The following is a 21,193-nucleotide window of genomic DNA, read 5'->3' on the forward strand; positions in this document are numbered from 1 at the left end:
ACGAATCAAGTATCTTCTGTAATTCTTTGCTTTCAAACACACTTAATTCATTCACATCCAATGAAGGGATGAGAAAAGAAGAAAGTGGAATCAAGACACAATGGAAAGCGGTATACAAAGAAGAATTCATTATATTTCCAAAATCAATTGTATTTACAAGAGGTCCCTGAGAGGGATGGATACAATCACCTAAAATACTATACTTGGTGTCCCTATGCTGAAAAGAAAAAATATGACTAGGCCAATCTATCTGGACATCAAGAGTCTTAAACCACTCAATCCCTAATAACAAGTCTACATTTTCTAGATGCATAACATAGCATTCCAGAGTATCTTTGTAGTCCTGAATCTGGATTGGAAGCATCTCCACTTTGCGATCCCAAACTTGTCTGCTCGCAGGTAGACGTACCTCATAGGTATGGTCGCTGAGTGTCGTGTCAAGACTCAATTTCTGCACAAGTTTGTAGTTAACAAAATTATGCGAACTGCCAGGGTCTAAAAGAATGTGAATTTTATGGCCATTCACTTCTCCATAAACTCGGAGAAGATCATGCATGCCAAATACCTTAGAATTGAACAGACAATCAGAACAAGTACTAGGGCGAGAAAGTACAGTAATTGACGTACCTGTCAAATACAACTGGTTAGCTGCCTTTGGCTTGGGTCCTGCGTTTGACTTGGTACCCTTTTGCTTCGGGCACTCATTACGCATGTGTCCTTTTTCTTCGCAGATAAAACAACGTCCTTCTTTCTTGAGCTTTAAAGCCCTAAGGAGTCGTTTCTTCTTCGCTGGTGTCGAACTTGTATTCTTCGAAGGTTGGTCCGAAGACTTGCCTTCATTCGTGTTAGCCATAGGTGCGGAGAACTTTCTTTTATGCTTGTTCCCCTGCTCGGTAACGGGTTTTGACTTGGAAGAGACCATCGTATCATCATAGATACGAGCTGAATGAATGACCTCGTCCAAAGTTTTACATTTGTTATTTTTAACCTGTAATCGGTACGAGTCGGGTAAACCAGCTACGAAAAACCCCAAAAGAGTAGTGGGATCCATCTTTGTAGCCTTCATCTGCAAGTCACGAAACTTCTGGAGGTAGACCTCATAAGTGAGGTGCTGCGAGGTCATGGTCAAAGCTGAAAACCGGGCGACAACATCGTAGTCATCCTCTTTCTTGAGGAATTCTTTCTTGAAAATATCTTCAAATTGTGCCCAAGTCGTTGGCTTTGGGTTCAGTTCCTTCCACCAAAGCAAAGCTTTGCCGGACAGGAAACCTGCTGCTAACTGTATCTTCTTTCCATCATCATATGGATGAAACTGAAAGTGAACTTGCCACTTATGTAGCCAAGTGTCCACGATCTCCTTGGTTCTCTGCTTTTGCTCGCCCCCGAACGGTTCCGGAGTAATATTGGGGCCTAAAGCTGAAGCCAAGGTATCCATTCCCGAGAAAGTAGAGAGGGTAGTGGTCAAGAGAGCGATGGAGTTCTGCAAAGCCTGCATCTGGGCTGCAATTTGTGCCTGACGTTCCGCTGAAGAAGCTTCGAGAGCTACTTTGAACTCTTGGAAATCTGATTTTGACACAAACTCGTCAAAAAGATCGGCATCAGTGCCTTCCGTAGCCGGCAAGCCTTCGCGTTCCACGAGGGGCTCCAACTCTGATTCTTGGGTCGACATCATGAAGAGAATACGTGGAGAGAAAATTCGATCTTTGCACAATGAAAGTGCAAGCAAACTCGAGAGCTTGAGAGCTTGAAAACTTGAGAACTTGAGAAGTCGAGAGATGTGTGGCAAGAAGCCCACGAGAGGGGTTTATAAAGGTTTCCCAAAAGCCAAAAAAAAACTCGAAAAGCTAGGCTTAGCTTTCGCTTTAGCTTTTGTGTGTTTTTTGTTTTTTTTTTCTTGAATAAATATATATATATATATATATATATATATATATATATATATATATATATATATATATATATATTTTAATATATATATATATATATATATATATGGATATATATATTATTTTGTCTTTAAAAAAATAAACACCATTGAAACCTTATAGATCTTGGAGGAGAGATGACTTTTAAAGTTTTATAAAAAATTTAAACTTTTTCTTTTTTTTTAAAAACGAAAGCTTGTAAAAAAACGTAAGCTTTACTTCTGTTTTTTTTTCCTCCTGAATTCACCCGTCGGTGAGCTGCCGGCGCCTGGATTAGCGTTTTTTTTTTCTCAACCTCCTGGATTAGCGCCTTCGGTGAGTTGCTGCAGACGTCATCCATTAGCTGACGTCACCTGTCCATCATCGCCAACCTGCGCCTGCTGTCGGCTGCTGGAACCCCGTCGACTGCTGCTGGAAGTCTGCGCTGGTCGCCTACAAGTCATGGCTGGGCGCCTGCGTAGGCCTGGGTGCTGCCCGCCTGGCCTGTGCGCCGGCCTGGCCTGGGCACCAGCCCAACATGCCTAGCCTGGGCGCCTAGATGGCCTGGCTGCCTGGCCGCCTGGCTACACAGGCACGTGCGCCTGCCTGCCAGCCAGCCGTCGCTAGCATACCAACGTCCCTGCCAGCGCACAAGCTTGACCGCCTGTAAGCGATCCAGCCAAACAATCGAACAGCACAATCTCTTGCTCTCTCTCTCTCGTGCGCCAAAAAGCTACGAAAAGCATTATGCTTTTTTTTTTTTGTTTCTCTCCCTGCAAGTTATGCGACTGCACAACAAAACAGGCTCTTCTTTGCAAAAGCAATCAACCCAATCAAACTTACCATCTCCCATCAACATGGGATTCTTTGATGAAGAAAAAACACATACAAAATCTGAAATCTGCAGTATGCACAGAAAAAACAGCAAGCTTTTTAACACATACCATACTTCGACCTCTTCTTCTCTACCTACCGACTTGCTCGTTCACGAGGTATGCTCTGATACCACTGTCAAATCCCCACGGATCTTCCCTCGTGATCGATCTTGGTTCGAATCTCGAATCCTGCAAACAAACGAACAACAAACAACAAAGGGGGTGCAGGCCCGACTCACCTCCCAACCATGACAGCCGTGGGCAAGCCCACAGTCTTGGCTGTCCCCATCGAGCCACGAGCTGAGCTAACTAGGATGACGTACCGACCAATCTCCTCCTCGCGACGTCCCATACCGCCACGAAGCTGCCCTCGCGGGCCTCGAGACTGCTCCCGGCCTCGGCTGCATAAAGCAGGTGCACGTCTGCACTAGATCCAGGCTCCAAGACCATAGAGCTCTCACAAACTCGCGAGACTCTCTATATTACAATAACTAACCTTGGCCACCCTTTTATAGGCTCTTGGCCGGTCATCGGGCGTCCACACTTGGCCGCCCGCCCGTCCATACTTGGGTGCCTGCCCGTTAGTATATCCCTAACTCAGCTCGTCAATCAGCCTGCCTAGTTCCAAGCTTCCCCAAGCCTCGAAGCTAGTCTTGCATGCGTATAGCACACGGTAGATACCAATTGTGCACATGACAGGAAGTGTTAGCACATTCATCCCCAGTTTTTGCTCATTTATGGTGCCCATTTGGTCCCTTTTGTATGGCCCTTGATTGTGGGCTGGCCACCCCCTTTTTCTATATTTTTCTAGGATTTTTCCCAGTCTTTTTGGTATTTTACCAGTCAACCAACATGCTTGCTCCAATCGGCCAGTTCTAGCAGCCCCAATCAGCCAGCTCACCTCAACTATAAATAGGAGTGAAGGGAGAGAGTTAGGGTTTCATGTGGGAGACATCCACAAAGAAGAAGGGAGAGAGAGAGAGAGAGAGAGAGACATGTGGGGATAAGTCAACTCATCACGTGTGAGTGTGTGACTCTCACACATATATATTTGCTCTAGTACACATAGTGCACTTAGTACATTAAAAGTACTAAGTGTACTATGTACTATAAAACTTATGGGCTAGTACACACCATAAGGGTGGGCATAATGCCTTTACCCCAACAACCTCCCACTTAAAGGCAAAGTGCCCTTAAATGAAGGAAAAGAAAAATCAGCATGTACATGATAATATACAAGGCCATATCAAGGCTGAAACTGGCCTCATCCAATGCCCATCAAGTGTCTGCAATGAGCAAATCGCTCTGGAGACAAACTCTTTGTCAACAGATCAGCCGGGTTGTCATCCGTATGAATCTTGACAAGCTGAATTTGCTTGTTCTCTATCACCTCTCTGATGAAGTGATACTTCACATCCACATGCTTCGTCTTTGCATGAAAGACAGGGTTCTTTGCCAACTAGATGGCACTCTGACTGTCACAATGCAACAATGGAATATCCCTTGTATAACCCAAATCAACCACTAACCGAGATAGCCATAATGCCTCCTTGCAAGCCTCTGTGGCTGCAATATACTCGGCCTCTGTAGTAGATAAGACAGTGCACTTCTCCATCCTGGATATCCATGACACAGCACCTCCTGTGAATGTAAACACATAACCGGTAGTAGACTTCCGGTTATCTGGATGACCGGCGTAATCCAAATCCGTGTAACCATGCACTAATGCATCCTGTTTGCCAAAGCACATGCACATATCCTGTGTGCCTTTCAGGTATCTCATGACACCTTTCACTGCTTCCCAATGCTTCTTGCCAGGTTCGGCCATGTATCTAGAAACCACTCCCACTGCAAATGCAATGTCCGGCCTGGTAGCAACCATGGCATACATGAGACTGCCACAAGCTGAAGCATACGGAATCTTGGCCATATAAGCCCTGCCACTATCTGACTGTGGGCTGTCCATACCACTGAGTTTCACATATGGAGGCAAAGGAGTACTAGTCTTCTTCCCCCGTCCATATTAAACCTCTGCAAAACTTTGCCAATGTATTCCTTCTGAGACAAATACAACACATGCTGATTTCTGTCCCGAAGTATCCGCATACCCAAAATGTGATTTGCATCACCCAAATCCTTCATATCAAAGGTCTGATGCAGCCTCTTCTTCTTTATGAGATTTCCCGGCAATCAACATATCATCAACATACAAGATGAGGATCAATAGACTGCCATCCAAAGCTTTCTTGGTGTATAAGCAGTGATCTATGTCACTCCTCCTGAAATCCTGGGATTTCATGAATGTATCAAATTTATGATACCATTCCCTTAGTGCCTGTTTGAGCCCATAAAGACTCTTTTTCAGCTTGCATACAAGTTTCTCCTTTCCATTTACCGCATAACCCTCTGGCTATTGCATATATATCTCCTCATGGAGATCACCGTGAAGAAAAGCAGTCTTCACATCCATCTGAATCAAATCCAGATCATCATGAGCAACCAAAGCTAATACAACTCTAAGTGTGGTCATTTTGACCACTGAAGAGAAGATCTCATCAAAGTCCACACCATATTCTTGCTTGAAGCCCTTAGCCACTAACCTGGCTTTGTATCTTGGCTTTGCATCAGGTGATTGAGAAGTCACAAGAGCTATGCCGAGTACCTGCCAAGAGAAGAATGCCATCATCTTTCTTGGGTTGAGACACCGCCGTTGAGGAAGAGTCCTTTGCTACTTCATCACGCTTCTTCTTGTGACATTGGGGTGACTTGTGACCCTTCGTGCCACAATAATGACATTCAATGTCCTTATTCTTTGAAGATTTGTTGTCTTTATCCTTGTCGGAATCCTTGGAGAACCCCCTTTTCCTTTCTTTTGTTGAGTCTTCCCTTTATCTCGTGCTGCCAAAGCTCCATCATGGCCACCAGAGGTGCCAATCCGCTCCTCAAAGCGAGACTCAATCTGCATAACGGAGGGGAGAACTTCCTCCCAAGTAACTGGAACAGGACGAGGAGAAGAAACAAGAGACTGAAAGTATGCATCAAACCTCTCTGGAAGTTTGGAGAGCAGCTGAACAGCCATGTCCTCTGTGGAGATGTCCTTGCCACAAACAGCAAGCTCGTCCCGGAGATCTTTCATCTTCGAGATGAAAGCAGATAAAGATGGAAAGGCAGAAACTGATGAGTTCATAAGTTGCTTTTCCAACGCCAAAACCTCACCCGGAGACTTATTCTCATAGAGATCTCCAAAAGCCTTCCAAACTTCATGTGTAGCATCTGCTGTACGCACATGAGAGAGAACAGAATCCTAACAGTTCAACATCAGAAAGGAGAAAACGCGTCGATCATTCGACTGCCAAATATCAAGCTGTGCCTGAGTCACACCACCGGAAGCAAGGGTGGGAGAGGTGGCATTGGCCGGTGTAACAAGCCAATCCCAAAGATCCACGCCATGCAAGGTCGCTTTCACCTTCACCTTCCATAGGATGTAGTTGGAACCATCCAACTTGGCAGACTTAGCAAACATATGTAGAGAAGTCGGTGCAGCCATCACAAAAGCTTGGGCTCAATCTCAAGAAAAAAAAAACGCACAAACTCTGAAGGAGTGTCCTCCATAGGTACCAAGAGTGCCACCAAAGACCCCCTCTGCAAAGGGGAAAGGCCACTGGAGAGGAAATCGCAACACACAGAAGGATGTTGTCCTGACAAAACAGGCCGCCTATGTCCAATCTCCACATGGAAAAGAAAACGCTGATCAAAGAGTACCTGATGGCTGTGTTGGTGAAGCCAAACTATAGGTGAAAAGACTAGCAAGTGCTGTCCAGAAAACGCAGTAGCAAAGGGCTGCAGATCTGAGAAAAAACGCAGAGGAGAGGGTGCTGAAAACACGGCTGAATCTAGGGCAGCAAAGAGGTTGCTAAACTGGGAGCTCTGATACCATGAAAGAGTGCACAAAGCGGAAGCAGAGTGGCACTAGAATGTGCTGAACAGAGAGTGCAAGAGAGAGAGAGAGAGATACGGAGAGAACTATGCTGAATATACTGAAGCAAAACAGTCCCAAGCAAGAGACACTACAAGTCTCATAAGAGGGAGCAAAATATGTACAAGATTGAATGAGAAATGAGAGGCCAGCACCCACTATTTATAGTAGGGGGAAGCTTGCCGACTGGAGCTGCAAAACAGGCCGACTGGAGCTACTGCACAAGGCCGACTAGAAAATGCCAGAAAGGCTGGGAAAAATCCCAAAAAAATACTAGAAAAAGGGGTGGCCAACCCACAAGCAAGGGCCATGCAAAAGGGACCAATTGGGCACCATAAAAGAGCAGAATCTGGGGACAAATGTGCTAACAGTGGCAAGGACATCGCCACAGAGGACATAAAAGAGGTTTGATGCATACTTTCAATCTCTTGTTTCTTCTCCTCGTCCTATTCCGGTTGGCCGCAGTCAGATTTGTTGTTGCATTGGCTGCCCATCATGGATGGAAAGTGCATCAGTTGGACATAAAATCAGTTCTTCTCAATGGGGATTCGCAAGAAGAAATTTATGTAAATCAGCCCATTGGTTTTGCAATGCATGGTCATTTTGTATGCAAGCTTCGAAAAGTACATTATAAACTCAAGCAAGCTCCCCGAGCTTGGCATGAGAAGATACATACTTATTTGACCACATAGAATTTTCACAATAGTCCAACAGAGAGCACCCTCTATGTGAAAGAGGATCATGGCACTTTGATTATGCTCATTCTTTATGTGGATGACATGTTGCTAACTAGAAATGATATGGAGAAAATTTCAGCATTCAAAACTAAATTGCAAACGTTATTTGAGATGACAGATTTGGGATTATTGCATTATTATTTGGGCACACAATTTGTGGAGACAGATGTTGGGCTTTATGTTCAACAAACAAAGTACATTCAAAAGCTCTTGCACAAATTTGGGTTTCAAGATTGTAAGCCCATCTCTACTCCGATGGAGCCAAGGCTCAAATTGAGCATTGTATGATGTTGGAGAGCCTTTTGATGGGCTGCCTCATATACTTATGCAACACACGTCCAGGCCCCGAATATTCAATTTGGGGTTTCCCAATGTAGCAAATTTATGTGCAGCCCAGGTACAAAGCATTGGCATGCAGTGAAGCGGATCTTCCACTATCTTCAGGGCTCCCTGGATCTTCCTTTGGTATATCCCAAGGGGGGCAGCTTGCAGTTACATGCTTATAGTGATTCAAACACGACTAATGACTATAATACACGGCAATCCACCAGTGGGAATTGTTTCTTTTTGGAGCATTCATGCATCTCATGGTTGAGCAAAAAGCAACCCACTGTTGCGATATCTACTTGTGAGGCTGAGTACAGGGCAGCCTTTACAGCCACAGTAGATTGTGTATGGCTGAGGAGATTCATGGTTGATCTTCATGCGTGTCAACAGACACCCACCACCATACTCCATGACAGCGTACCCAGTGTTTCATGCATGCACTAAGTGTAGGCATATGCTCACTTATGGTAGTGCTATGTGTGAACAGGGCTTAACCAAGGGCACTTTTTCCCATGTGGTTTTTCCCTTTGGACATCAAGTGTGAAAGAACACTCTAACATATAATATTTTGTACTTCTATATTATATGGATGCGGCACACATGCAAGGGTTGACTTGCATTTTGTGGATACCACACTTTTGGCTCTCTCTCTCTCTCTCATTTCTGTGTGTGAGCTATTCTACCTTGCACCTAATCCTAATGTGCAGGTTTGTGTGTGTGAGTGTGTGAGTCCAACACCCAACAATTGGTATCAGAGCTGGGAGCTGGCCTTGGAGTAGTGCCTGTGGAGAATCTGCAAAAAAGCCTGCGAAATTCCGTCAACGCTGTGTTTTTCCGTCGCCGTCCGTTCGTCGATTCCATCGTTGTTCCACCGTCCGGCCACCCAACACGGGCGGCACTAGTGGGGAGCCCACCGCCTCCACCCAGCCTCGCGGGCGGCACCGCCTCTCCAGCCGGCGGTGATACTCCAGCACCCGCTCCGTCCATCCGGCCGCTCACAGACGCGCCGTCCCGACCACCCGCCCTCGCCGTTCCAAAACGGGCGACGTCCTTCGCGCCGTTACGGTTCCGTTCCGGCCTTCGTCGTCGTCGCCCAGCTTCGACCACGCCCTCGCCGTTGCTGTTCAGTCGACAGCCGTCCTGTTCGGGTCGCTGTCGACTCACGCCTACCGTCTGTTCGGGTCCTGCTGCAGCTACGCGTGCAGCTAGCCCACGGCTATCCTGGTCCGACACCAGCGACTCCAGCGCTCGCCTCTGGCTGGTCCGACACCAGCGACTCCCGCGCTCGCCTCTAGCTGGCCCGCCACCGCCCAGAGCGCATCCGTCCTCTGCACACCTCGCTGGCTGCCAGTTACACGCACCCGCCTGCAGCTCCATGTCCTTCTCATTGTTGAGTCTCCAGCTGCAACGACTCCCTCCAACGCCCAGGCCTCTTCCCGACTGTGCTTCCGTGCTTCATTCTTCCCGGCTGTACATCAATACTGCCCACACGTGCAGGTACCTTTGTTTCAGCAAACAACAAAATTAAACAAAGTAAACAAAATAAGCTTTGCAGGCACTCTGCTCCAGATTCGACAAATTTTGGGGGTTTGCCAGGAAAATTTGAAAGCTTGCAGGTGGTACAGGATTCGTGCAATTTGGGGGATTTCTCAATTTCAAGACAAATTTAAAAAATTGGGCATGTTGCTTTGCCTGCAATTTGGGGGTTTTCGAAATTGAGGTCAAAATCAGCAAATTGAACCTCTTTCACTTGCAAAAATTTGGGGCTTTTGTGAAAATTGGCCAATTAGATGCACATTGAAGCGATTGGAGTGCATAAAAATTGGGGATTTTCAGATTGGAGCATGTAATTGGGCATTACAGCTGCGATTTGTGTGTAATTGGACAATTTGGTGCAGGTTTACACTTGCTTTGGTTTGCAGGCATACATTTGCACAGGACATTTGGTTGCCTGGCAGTGCACATTGGTGCTTGGTTTGCTTGCAGATATATTTTGTTGACATGGCACAGAATGCTAAAGATGTATTTGGTGTACTCACCCAGGAGGACAAGCTGGATGGATCTAACTACTCCCTTTGGAGTTTCATGATCCGTAATTTGCTGGTAGCCAAAGGGCTTTGGGGCATCGTGTGTGGTGATGACACACGCCCACTTACCATACAACCAGGGGAGGTGCTCAAAGAGCTCCTGATGTAGAACCTGCTCCCACACAAGAGCAGAAGAGATGGGACTCGAGAGATGCACAGGCCATGTCATTGATAGCCCTTTCAGTAAAAAGGACTATTATTCCACACATTCGTTCATGCAAGACATCGAAGCTTGCATGGGACACATTGGAAGGAATGTATCAGGTACGCAACGAGGCAAGAGTCGCCTACTTGAAGACGCAATTGGATCTTCTTTCTATGGATGAGGGTGACTCCATGGCAGATCATCTCACCAAAGTGAAAGATTTGCAGGAACAATTGCTCAACATTGATGAGGTTATCCCAGACAGACAGATGGTCACCAACACTCTTCATTCTTTACCGCCTTCCTACTTGGACTTTCACACCTCTCTCAACCTCTCAATGAGAGGAGGTGCTGATCCCGTCACTTTTGAAGAGCTCGTGGGTTTACTCTTGCAGGAAGAGCAAACAAGAGCTAACTTATCGAGCAACCGTGGTAGAGACAAGGCATTTACAGCCAAGGATAAGGGTAAAGCAAAGAGCTTTAGGCATGGGGGACAACAGTCTAGCAAGGCTGGTCATGGACAGCCCTCTTCTAGTGGTGAAAAGTCTGACAAAGGGGATGCAAACAAGCCCAAAAAGAAGGGCAAATGTCACTACTGCCATAAGCCTAGACACTACATCAGTGAATGTAGGAAGCGGATTGCAAAAGAGAAAAGGAAAGAAGCAGGCAATGCAGTAGCAGACTCTTCTGACAAAGCACAGCAATCAGCTAATGTAATCCAGGAAGAGTGCACTTTTTTGGTCACATGCACTAGTGACACACCAAGTGCTTCAGACACTGATATGTCTTGCATTGCATCTGACAGACAAAATGCATCATGGTATTTTGATAGTGGTGCTTCGAGCCACATCACTTCATGCAAAGATGTATTTCAGCACTTGGTTTATGCTTCAAATGGCCGCACTGTATCATGTGCAGATCATACCACATATCCAGTAAAGGGAATTGGTAATGTCATACTTATTGCAGCCAATGGTGCCAATATATGTATGAAAAATGTATTGTATGTTCCAAGGATAAAGAAAAATCTGCTCTCCGTCTCAGCCATAAACGACCAAGGTTTAAAGGTTGAATTTGAAGACGGGAAGTGTTTGGTAAAAGACCCATCAAAGAGTTATGAAATAGTCACTTCTGGAACACGATACAAAGGCTTGTATAAGCTGGACAGCTATGACAAGCGCACTTATGATGCAAATACAGTGGCTGCCCACACTCTTGCTATGCATGATGCAGTGCTATGGCATGCTCGTTTTGGGCATGTAAATTTTCAGAGTTTGATGCTTTTGCAGAAGCATCATATGGTTGATAATATGCTGCCTCCTGAGTCTCCACCAAGACATGTATGTGAGGGGTGTATTTTGGGAAAGATGCAACGAAAACCATTCCCCAAAGATGGAGCTGTTAGAGCTGAAAGTAAATTACAGCTCATACATAGTGATGTATGTGGTCCAATGCGGACACCATCTATAGAGGGGCATCTTTACTTAGTCACATTCATTGATGACTACTCCACGTTTGCTTGGGCTTACCCTTGAAAGCGAAAGCAGATGTGTTTACATGCTTTTGACACTTTGTAGCAATGGCTGAAAATATGTGTGGATGTAAAGTCCAAACACTCCGCTCAGATAGAGGTGGAGAATACATGTCAAATGCATTCAAGGATTATATGCTTCACAAGGGCATCAAACACCAATGTACTGTGCCTTATACACCGCAGCAGAATGGTGTAGCTGAAAGGAAAAATAGATCTCTCATGGAGATGGCAAGATGCATGGTGAAAGCACAAAAGTTGCCTCACAAATTTTGGATGGAAGCTATAATGTGTGCAGCTCATGCGTTGAACAGGTGTCCAACAAAAGCTTTGAAAACCATAACACCATTTGAGGCTTGGTATAGCCGAAAGCCAACAGCCTGATTATATGCGTACATTTGGGTGTTTGGCATATGCACATGTGCCAGAACAACTCCAAACAAAGCTAGATGACAAAGCAATTAAATGCATTTTTGTGGGCTACAGCAATGAGAGCAAAGGATACCGTCTTTATAATCCAACTACACGAAGGATTTTTGTCAGTAGAGATGTGGTATTTGCTGAAAATTCAGAACAGCCCATGTACAGCTTGTATAAAAGCAATGATACATGCATACAGGACATGTTTGATGAACTTTTACCCATTGCAATTAGGGGGGATTCAAATCAGCCAGCCCCTACACAAGAAAATCCTCATGTAGAACATGTGGAACAGCCAGCCATTCAGCCCCCTTCGATGGAAGAAGTGGAAGATCTTGTCAGGGAAGAGCAAACAGCCATAGACACAGCCAAGTCAGTGCCAAGATGGTTGCTGAAAACTTTGCAAGAAAGCAAACTTGCAGCTCCACTCACAGGTAGAACAAGGGCTAGTTCCAGCCATGCTTTGAATATACATCGTGGGGAGCCTGCATTAGCAATGGGTGGTCTCTTTGATTCAGAAGAGCCTTCTTCTTATGAAGAAGCACTTGAGAATGAGCATTGGTTGCAAGCTATGCAAGCTGAAATTCTTCTATCATGAAGAACAATACATGGGATCTTGTGGAATTGCCTAAAGGCAAGCATGTAATTGGAACAAAGTGGGTGTACAAAGTCAAAAGAAAGTCTGATGGTACTATTGACAGGTACAAAGCAAGACTTGTGGCTAAAGGCTACTCCCAAAAAAAGGGAATAGATTATGAAGAGACTTTTGCTCCTACTTCGAGAATGACCACAATAAGATCAGTTATTGCATTGGCTGCACATAAAGGATGGAAAGTGCATCAATTGGACATCAAAACTACATTCTTAAATGGGGATTTACAGCCTACAGGAGGAAGTATATGTAAATCAGCCCATTGGTTTTGTAGTTCCTGGTGAGGAACATAAAGTATGCAGGTTGCACAAAGCATTGTATGGGTTAAAGCAAGCTCCAAGAGCTTGGTATGATAAGATACATGCTCATCTAACCAGCCAAGGTTATGAGAATAGTCCAGCTGAAAGCACATTGTATGTGAAGAAAATCGATGCCGATATTCTCATAGTCATCTTGTATGTAGATGACATGCTCATTACAGGTACTAGCAAAGCACAAATTTCAGATTTCAAAGCTGATTTGAAAGCGGAATTTGATATGCCAGATTTGGGGCCTTTACACTACTATCTCGGCATACAGTTTATGCATACAGATGATGGCATTGTTATGCAGCAAACTAAGAACATAAAAAATTTGCTAAAAAGGTTTCACATGGATGAATGTAAGCCCATTTCTACTCCGGTAGAACCAGGTGTACGGCTTACTATGCATGATATTGGAGAGCCTTTTGAGGCCGGCATTTACAGCCAGGCAGTGGGATGCCTCATTTACTTGTGTAACACGAGGCCAGACATATCTTTTGGAATGTCTTTGTTGAGCAAATTCATGCACAGCCCAGGCACAAAGCATTGGCAAGCAATCAAACGCATTTTTCGTTATCTTAAGGGTACCCTGGAGCTTGGTTTGTTCTATCCCAGGGGGGCAGCTTGCAGCTTTATGCATACACCGATTCAGATTGGGCTGGAGATTATGATACCAGGCAATCCACCAGTGGGAATTGTTTTTTTCTTGGCAGTTCATGCATATCTTGGTTGAGTAAAAAGCAACCCACTGTTGCCACATCTACTTGTGAGGCTGAGTACAGGGCAGCCTTTACAGCTACAGTAGATTGTGTATGGTTGAGGAGACTATTGGCTGATCTTCGTGAGTGTCAGCAGACACCCACCACCATTCTCACTGATAGCCAGAGTGCTATGGCCGTGGCACAAAATCTAGTATTTCATGCTCGTACCAAGCACATAGAGATTCATTATCACTATGTCAGAGAGAGGCTACATGCAGGGGAGATCAGTTTATCTTATTGCCCTACACAGGATAATGTTGCAGATCTTTTCGCAAAGGCTTTACCTCGAGAAAAGTTTGAAGCTTTCCGCAAAGCGTTGGGCTTACTCTCATACAGAGAGTGATCTGCTACCTTGTACAGGTTCACACTTCCACTACAAGGGAGATTTGTAGGCATATGCTCACTTATGGTAGTGCTATGTGTGAACAGGGCTTAACCAAGGGCACTTTTTCCCATGTGGTTTTTCCCCTTGGACATCAAGTGTGAAAGGACACTCAACATATAATATTTTGTACTTCTATATTATATGGATGTGGCACATATGCAAGGGTTGACTTGCATTTTGTGGATACCACACTTTTGGCTCTCTCTCTCTCTCTCTCTCTCATTTCTGTGTGTGAGCTATTCTACCCTGCACCAAACCCTAATGTGCAGGTTTGTGTGTGTGAGTGTGTGAGTCCAACACCCAACACTAAGCACATCCAGATTCATTATCATTATGTCAACGATAGGATATAACTTTTTGACGTTGACCCAATTGAGTACATGAAGTGCTGCATTGAGGCAGGTTTTCATTAGTGATAAGTTCACTACATCTCCGTTAGCCTCTACTACTGGAGGGTGGAAATGCAAAGATGATGGTGAAGATCTTGAGTTTTGGGAGGATGTGCGTTGCATTGATGCAATGCTGCAGCCCATACTGCATTTGTTGAGGCTTGTGGATGGCATGCAACCATGCATGGGGAATGTGTATGAGACTATGGACAGGATGATTGAGCAATTGAAAGAGCTCATTAAAGAGCAAGAGCAATTTGATCATGATGAAGAGGATGAGGAGGACACTCTCAAGAGCAAGTATGAGATGGTTCAAGATCTTTGTGTCAAAAGATGGAATGTGTATCATTCTCCTTTACATGCAGTATCATACATTTTGGACCCCAAGTTTCAGGGCAAGGGTCAAGAAAATGATCAAGAGGTGAACATTGGTTGACGGATTATCTTAGAGAGACTAGTGCCAGATCCTCGTGCAAGGCGCAAAATAAGAGACTCGCTTGCAGAGTATACATCTTTTCGTGGCATGTATGGTTGCCCCGATGCACATGAGGATCGGACTTGGGTTGGGGCAGCTTTGTGGTGGGAGGATTTTGGATCAGATGGACCAAAGTTACAGTAGTTGGCTATTTGCATTCATTCTCAGCCAGGCTGTGACCTCCTCTTGTTTGGAGCAACTATGGAGCTCCAATAGTCACATTGCATCAAAGAAGAGAAACCACCTTGGCATAGAAAAAGCCCATGATTTGGTTTTTGTAAGTGCCAACTTGCATATGTTGGGCAAGGGGGTGATTACAAAAATCCTTTTGTAGAGTGGGTGCAGCAACAAGAGAAGGAGAATGACCAGGTTAAGGTCACAGAGACTGATGCTCATGACAATGAGGCCAACGTTTCCTTCAATATGGATTCTGATTTATGATTTTAGATTAGCGCAGCACCACAGGCTTCAACCTTGGATGTCACATGTGGAGGGCAGCATTTGAGGCCCGTTGTATTGTGTTTTAACTTTTTGTGTACGCAGGTTACCAGTACACTATTTTTGTAATATGATTCATGAATTGTCATTTTGTGTGCTTTCTTTCAGAGTACTCAAATGTAATATAAATACTTAAAATTTGATGGATATATTGATGCATTTTTTTGTGTACCGTCCCACTCCCTATCCCCGTTCCTGTCCCCTGGCCCATGTGATTATGGTGGATACACCTGGTGGGTGTGTTCACGGGCTGAAAACAAGGCAACAACCTATGAAGACTCTAGAGTTTCACATGAAACTCATTGGCAGGATGCCTTATGCAGACCACATGAGCATGCAGGCAGTGTGGCAAGATGCTACATGCTTGTGAGTGTCTTTTGGTTTGATGACTCATGGTCAGATGAACATTCTTGTATGTCTTGTTTTCACTTTGGTTGTACTTGGAGCAATTAGGTGCATGCCGGTGCTCTTCGGCCCTTGGTATGGTGTACTGTGCAGATACTTTTTGTGGTTGTGCTTGTCATGATTAAGTGCTCGTAATCTTATTTTGATTGCGAGAAAAGCACCTCCCCATTACACCAACAGCGCGATGAGGGTTCTAATCCTCAATGTTGTTCAAAGATAAGTAGATGGGAATGTCAAATACATCAGTCAACTGCTAAGCGTATGTCATGCTAGGGGTTAGGGTTAGGATTTCGCAAAGAAAAGAATCGATGTGGTGGGCACTAATAATGAAGGGAAGTAACATATCCACCATCACTATGGACATGTTGTAAAAGGAAGGCTTAAGGTAACTCAAATCTGAAACCACAAAGTCCATGGAGGCTAACCAATGCTAGTTGAAGGAAAAAAGTATGCCCTTTGAAATGAGCAGTCATGTGTAAGAGCCTAGATCGTTGCTAGCAAGGATACTTGTCCAAAAGTTCCTACGGAAAGAAAACAACCATCTCTCAAAATGTTTTGGTAATCCCAATGCAATATCACACAGGACTAGAAACCTTCTGATACTTCACATTACATGCGAGTGGGACCAAATGGATGAATATGTAAAGGTCGTAGCACAAGGACACCGTAGTTCCAAAAACACACCCCCCCCCCGTCATCCCAAAAATTCCCTCATAGAATCAAATCCCTTGGCATCATCTTTCTTAAACCATCACTATGGCGTGATGCAAAAGAAAATAAAGATGAAGCCTTAAGGTAACTCAAATAAGAAATCACAAAGTCCATGGAGGCTAAAAAGTGCCAGTTGAAGGGCAAACGTATGCCCGTTGGCCTGACATGAGCAATCGTCGCCTAGCATAACATCTGTAGTAAAGAAAGTAACGGCAGTCCCAGGCAAAAGCTAGCATGAACTGTGTAACTTAATTTCGTCTCTCAAACCCTAGCTGTGTGTGATGCCATAACTTCTTCCCTTTTGAAATCAAACCCTAGTTTCATCCCTTGTAGGATATATATCCGCCAGGATCTGCACATGCCTTCTATGATTGAACACTAGCATAAGCTCTCGAAGCCCTAGCGTGAACTCTGCAGAACAGATACTCAAACCCTAGTACGACCAAGGAAAAACAAAGTAGAATTCCATATCTGTATGCTCTGTGTGATATGCCAGGACTTTGTTTCCTGCGTGATTGAGAACCAAAATGTGGAAATGGAAAGGAGGAGATAGGACTTACAGCGACCACGAAGCCCCAATTGGCGACAGGGCCCCAGAAATGCGTGGTTTTGGGACCAACAGGACTGTTGAGGAAGGCTCTCCAAGCAGCCATGTCTGTCTTCAGAAAAACAAAGAGAATCAAGACGAGTACCGTATCTCAGAGATGTTGTACTACTACCTATGGAAGTTTGGTAACTTGGGTGCTCTCTCTCTCTGTGTCTACACACGCACATATATGAGCTTGCCTGGACGGGCACCTAGTGTAAGGTGTGGTGTGTACACACACACGGATCATCTTGCAGAGTCAACAACCATGACACTCGCTCAAGGTCTCTTCACATTAACAATTGGCAGACTTTTTCTATGGAAGCAACAGACAAAAATGCTAGTGTGTAATACTGCTAACAACATTATTTCAAATTGGTGTGTTCCCAATTGTACAAGCTAGGTGGGATTATGTGGTTGCTTACCATTGATAAAGTAGTAGAAATAAAGACAAAAACCATATGGATGAATTGATGATCTTGTAGAGCTAAGCAAGCTACATTTTAAAACCCTACATTTGGGAAGAGAGGTAGGAGAGTATCTAATAGTAAATTCAACACGAGGCTTTTGCATGTGTCCACGCATTGGTGGGTGGCCGTCGTATCACTCGCGCATGCAAGTGGGCAGGGCAGTGATCCCTAAGAGATGGATAGTGATTGGGATCAAGGCATTAAAGCGGGTGATGGAGACTGTGGGGATTGGAAGCTTGACGTGGACATGAAGCGAAATCGCGAGGATGAAGGAGGGGAGAGGGGTATGAAGAAGCTGCATTTGGACTAGATTTCAGTGAGATTGCAAATTGTGGCTGATCTATTCGCAAGAGCTCCATTATTCCTAGGACAGAAGTTGGTGCACACATTGCCTTTTGATCCACTTTTTGATGTGAATAAGAGCCTACAAGAGAGGCTTGCCCAGTATCGGTGGAGATTTTGATCCTTCTGTCATGGCTAAGACTGGCGTGCTTGGAGAATTGGCTATAGAGTGCTAGGTCCTGTTTTGTATATCCCGAGGGAAGAATATAGCGATCGCCAATCAAACAGTGTCTGTATTACATGGAATACAGACACTGTTTTGTATATCCCGAGGGAAGAATATATCAATCAAACAATGTCTGTATTACATGGAATACTTTGGTAGAGACTCCTAAAACCTTGGAAGTGGAGTTGGGTGAGCTGGGGAAGATGGGACTAAAACTCAAGCTCGGTGTCTTTCGTGTGGCAGCTTTAGGCATATTGCTAAAAATTGTGAAGTAGTGAAACATGTGGAAGTGGGCAATGAGGCGAAGAAGGAAGGTGAGTCCAATAGGGGAAGTAAAGCTGGGGATAGGGAGATGAATACTCAGAACAAGAGGAAAGAGGAGAAAGGGAAGGAGATTCTAGAATTTGAGGGAGGGGGGCCTGTGGAAGGGGGCTGGACCAAAGTTATTGTGATAAGGCCAAGGGGAGAACTAGCCTTAGGCAAATTAAGGAGGAAGCCAGAACGATGCAAAACAAAACTCTGCAAAAAGAAGTTGGGGGTAGCAGATCCCAAAGTAATTCGAGCCCATTGCTGTACTCAAAGCCTTTCAGTCCATTAGGAGGGGACGACAATGAAACTTCCTTTATGGGAAAATTTAATTGGCAGGTGGAAACAACGTGGAGGGACATTCAGCGCGGAGCCCCAAAGGTTGGAGGGGAGGGGGGCTTGTGGAAGGGGGCTGGACCAAAGTTATTGATAAGGCCAAGGGGAGAGCTAGCCTTAGGCAAATTAAGGAGGAAGCCAGAACGATGCAAAACAAAACTATGCACAAAGAAGTTGGGGGTAGCAGATCCCAAAGTAATTTGAGCCCATTGCTGTACTCAAAGCCTTTCAGTCCATTAGGAGGGGACGACAATGAAACTTCCTTTATGGGAAAATTTAATTGGCAGGTGGAAACAACGTGGAGGGACATTCAGCGCGGAGCCCCAGAGGTTGGAGGGGAGGAGGTGGTGGATATTAAAGGCTACACCTTGAATGTGAAGGGGCTTAGAGATAAGAGGAAGAATGTTACTTTTTGGGGTCTAGGCATGGAATGGGGGATATCGATTATGGCTATTTAGGAGCATAACCTTTTTGGCCAAAGGTACTATAGGAGGGATAGATTTTGGGCCTAGGTGATGTTGTATGGAGGGGTGAATTCAGGCTATAGTGGGGTATTGACTATTATTAAAAAGAACTTAAACCCGAGCATGATAGTTAATCACCCAAATTGTATGATATTGGTTAGTTGAGATTCAAATAAAAGAGTAGAGGATGTGGGTGGTTAATATATATGGGGCCCATAATTATAAGGTGAGAGGAGAGATGTGGGAGTGGATTGCCAAATTGGATATTTAATGTCCATGCATCCTTTTGGGAGATTTCAATATGGTTGAGAGATAGGTGGATAGATGTGGGATGAACACCATCTTAATTGGGCAAGAGAAAAGCAAATGGGAAAATCTGAGATGGAAGTTGGGATTGGTTGATGGATGGAAATTGAGTACTTGGGGCTTTGAACTGGGCCATACCTACTTTAGTCTACAGTAGTTTGGGTCCTCCTCTAGAATTAACATGATCTTCTTCAATCAACAGGCTACTTGGATCCCCCACACTCTAAAGGTTGAAATTGACTTGTGCTCAGTTTTATTTGATCACATGCCGTTGAAGTGGGGATGGCATGTGACTGATTGGGGGGGAGGATAAACTTAAACATTTCCCTACTAGAGGAAATTGAGAGTGAATAACCTTTTGCTCAAGGATGAACTATTTACTGCTTGCATAGAAGAAGCTATTATCAGATCGAGAAGGAAAGAGGGCAGAGATGGGCCATGGAGATCCTTTGCATCCTTTGCCAATGAAATGCAAGGCATTATTAGGAGAGTGGGCAAATCAAGAGCTGAAGAGAAAAGGCAGGAGAGGAGGATTCAAGGTGAACAGCTGGAATTCCTACAAAAGAAAAGACAAACTGAGAAACTGAGTGAGGATGAGGTTAGCATGTACATTAAGTGTCGGACATTCGTGAAAAGAGAGGATGATAAGTTGACTGGAGAGAGAAAAAGAATCATATAAAAATCCTACAGCATTAAGAAGAAGCCTAATAGGTTTCTTCTTAGCTTAGCTAAAGAAAAAGTGATCGGATAGGTTAGGGATGAGAATGGTCAGGAACTGGGGGATATCGACCAAGTGGCCAAGAAATGGGTCAAATTTCATGGATCCACACTAAGTCTGAAGGAAGAATACTCTCAAAGAAGATTTCAGGCACAAAATAGACTTCTAGGTTTGGTCAACAAGAGAGAGTGAAAGCTAACAAGACTAAATGGTTGGAAAGAGAGGTGGAAATGGATGAATGTTCGTTGGCCCTTCAAAAGCTTGGGAAAGAGAAATCCCCTGGCTCGGATGGGATATCGGTAGAGTTTTTAATTGCATTTTGGCCCTCTATCAAGGATCTGGTGTGGAACATATGTAAGGTTGCCTTTAACACACGAAACTTGGATAAGGACTTGAAAGAAGGTGTTGTGAAACGTATCCCTAAGCAAGCAACCTGCAAATTTAACCATTGGAGACCCATTACTTTGCTCATTGTGGTATACAAGATACTGGCCAAACTTATTGCTTTGAGGATCACTCCAATTTTACAAGAAGTAATATCTAGAAAACAATATGGTTTCATTAAAGGGAGATTTATCTATGATAACATTTTTGTCGCCATGTTGGGTAGAGAAGTGGCCCAAAAGACAGATCAAAAATGTATTATGCTTCAGCTTGATTTAGAGAAAGCCAAGGTTATGGAAAAGTTGGGGTTTGGAAACAGGATGGCTGAAATTAGAAGATCTGTGAGGCAGGGATGCCCCCTAGCTCCTTTGTTATTTGCTATTGCTTTCCATCCTTTGATTGTGGCTTTGGAAGATGCATGTGATAAGGGAGGGCTAACTGGGTTAAGCTAGAGGGATTGGGAGAAGCTAGTTATACAATGCTATACAATGCTCTTTCTGAGGGAAAATAATGACAACTTGAGACATGCTTTACT

General features: G+C 44.5%; 1 protein-coding gene across 1 annotated transcript in view; it reads right to left on the reverse strand.

Moving 5' to 3' along the window:
* Positions 1-17,335, reverse strand: part of LOC147634053 (mitochondrial pyruvate carrier 1) — a 37,234-nt gene extending 19,899 nt beyond the window's left edge. The window contains exon 1 of the mRNA XM_086805154.1: positions 17,141-17,335. Coding sequence (XP_086661280.1) covers positions 17,141-17,233 — 93 coding nt within the window. The 5' untranslated portion in view covers positions 17,234-17,335. The remainder of the gene's footprint in view (positions 1-17,140) is intronic.
* Positions 17,336-21,193: the final 3,858 nt, after the last annotated feature.

The sequence above is a fragment of the Cibotium barometz genome, chromosome 11 (genome assembly GCF_041138505.1).
Source record: "Cibotium barometz isolate CiBa-2024 chromosome 11, ASM4113850v1, whole genome shotgun sequence".
Classification (NCBI taxonomy): domain Eukaryota; kingdom Viridiplantae; phylum Streptophyta; class Polypodiopsida; order Cyatheales; family Cibotiaceae; genus Cibotium; species Cibotium barometz.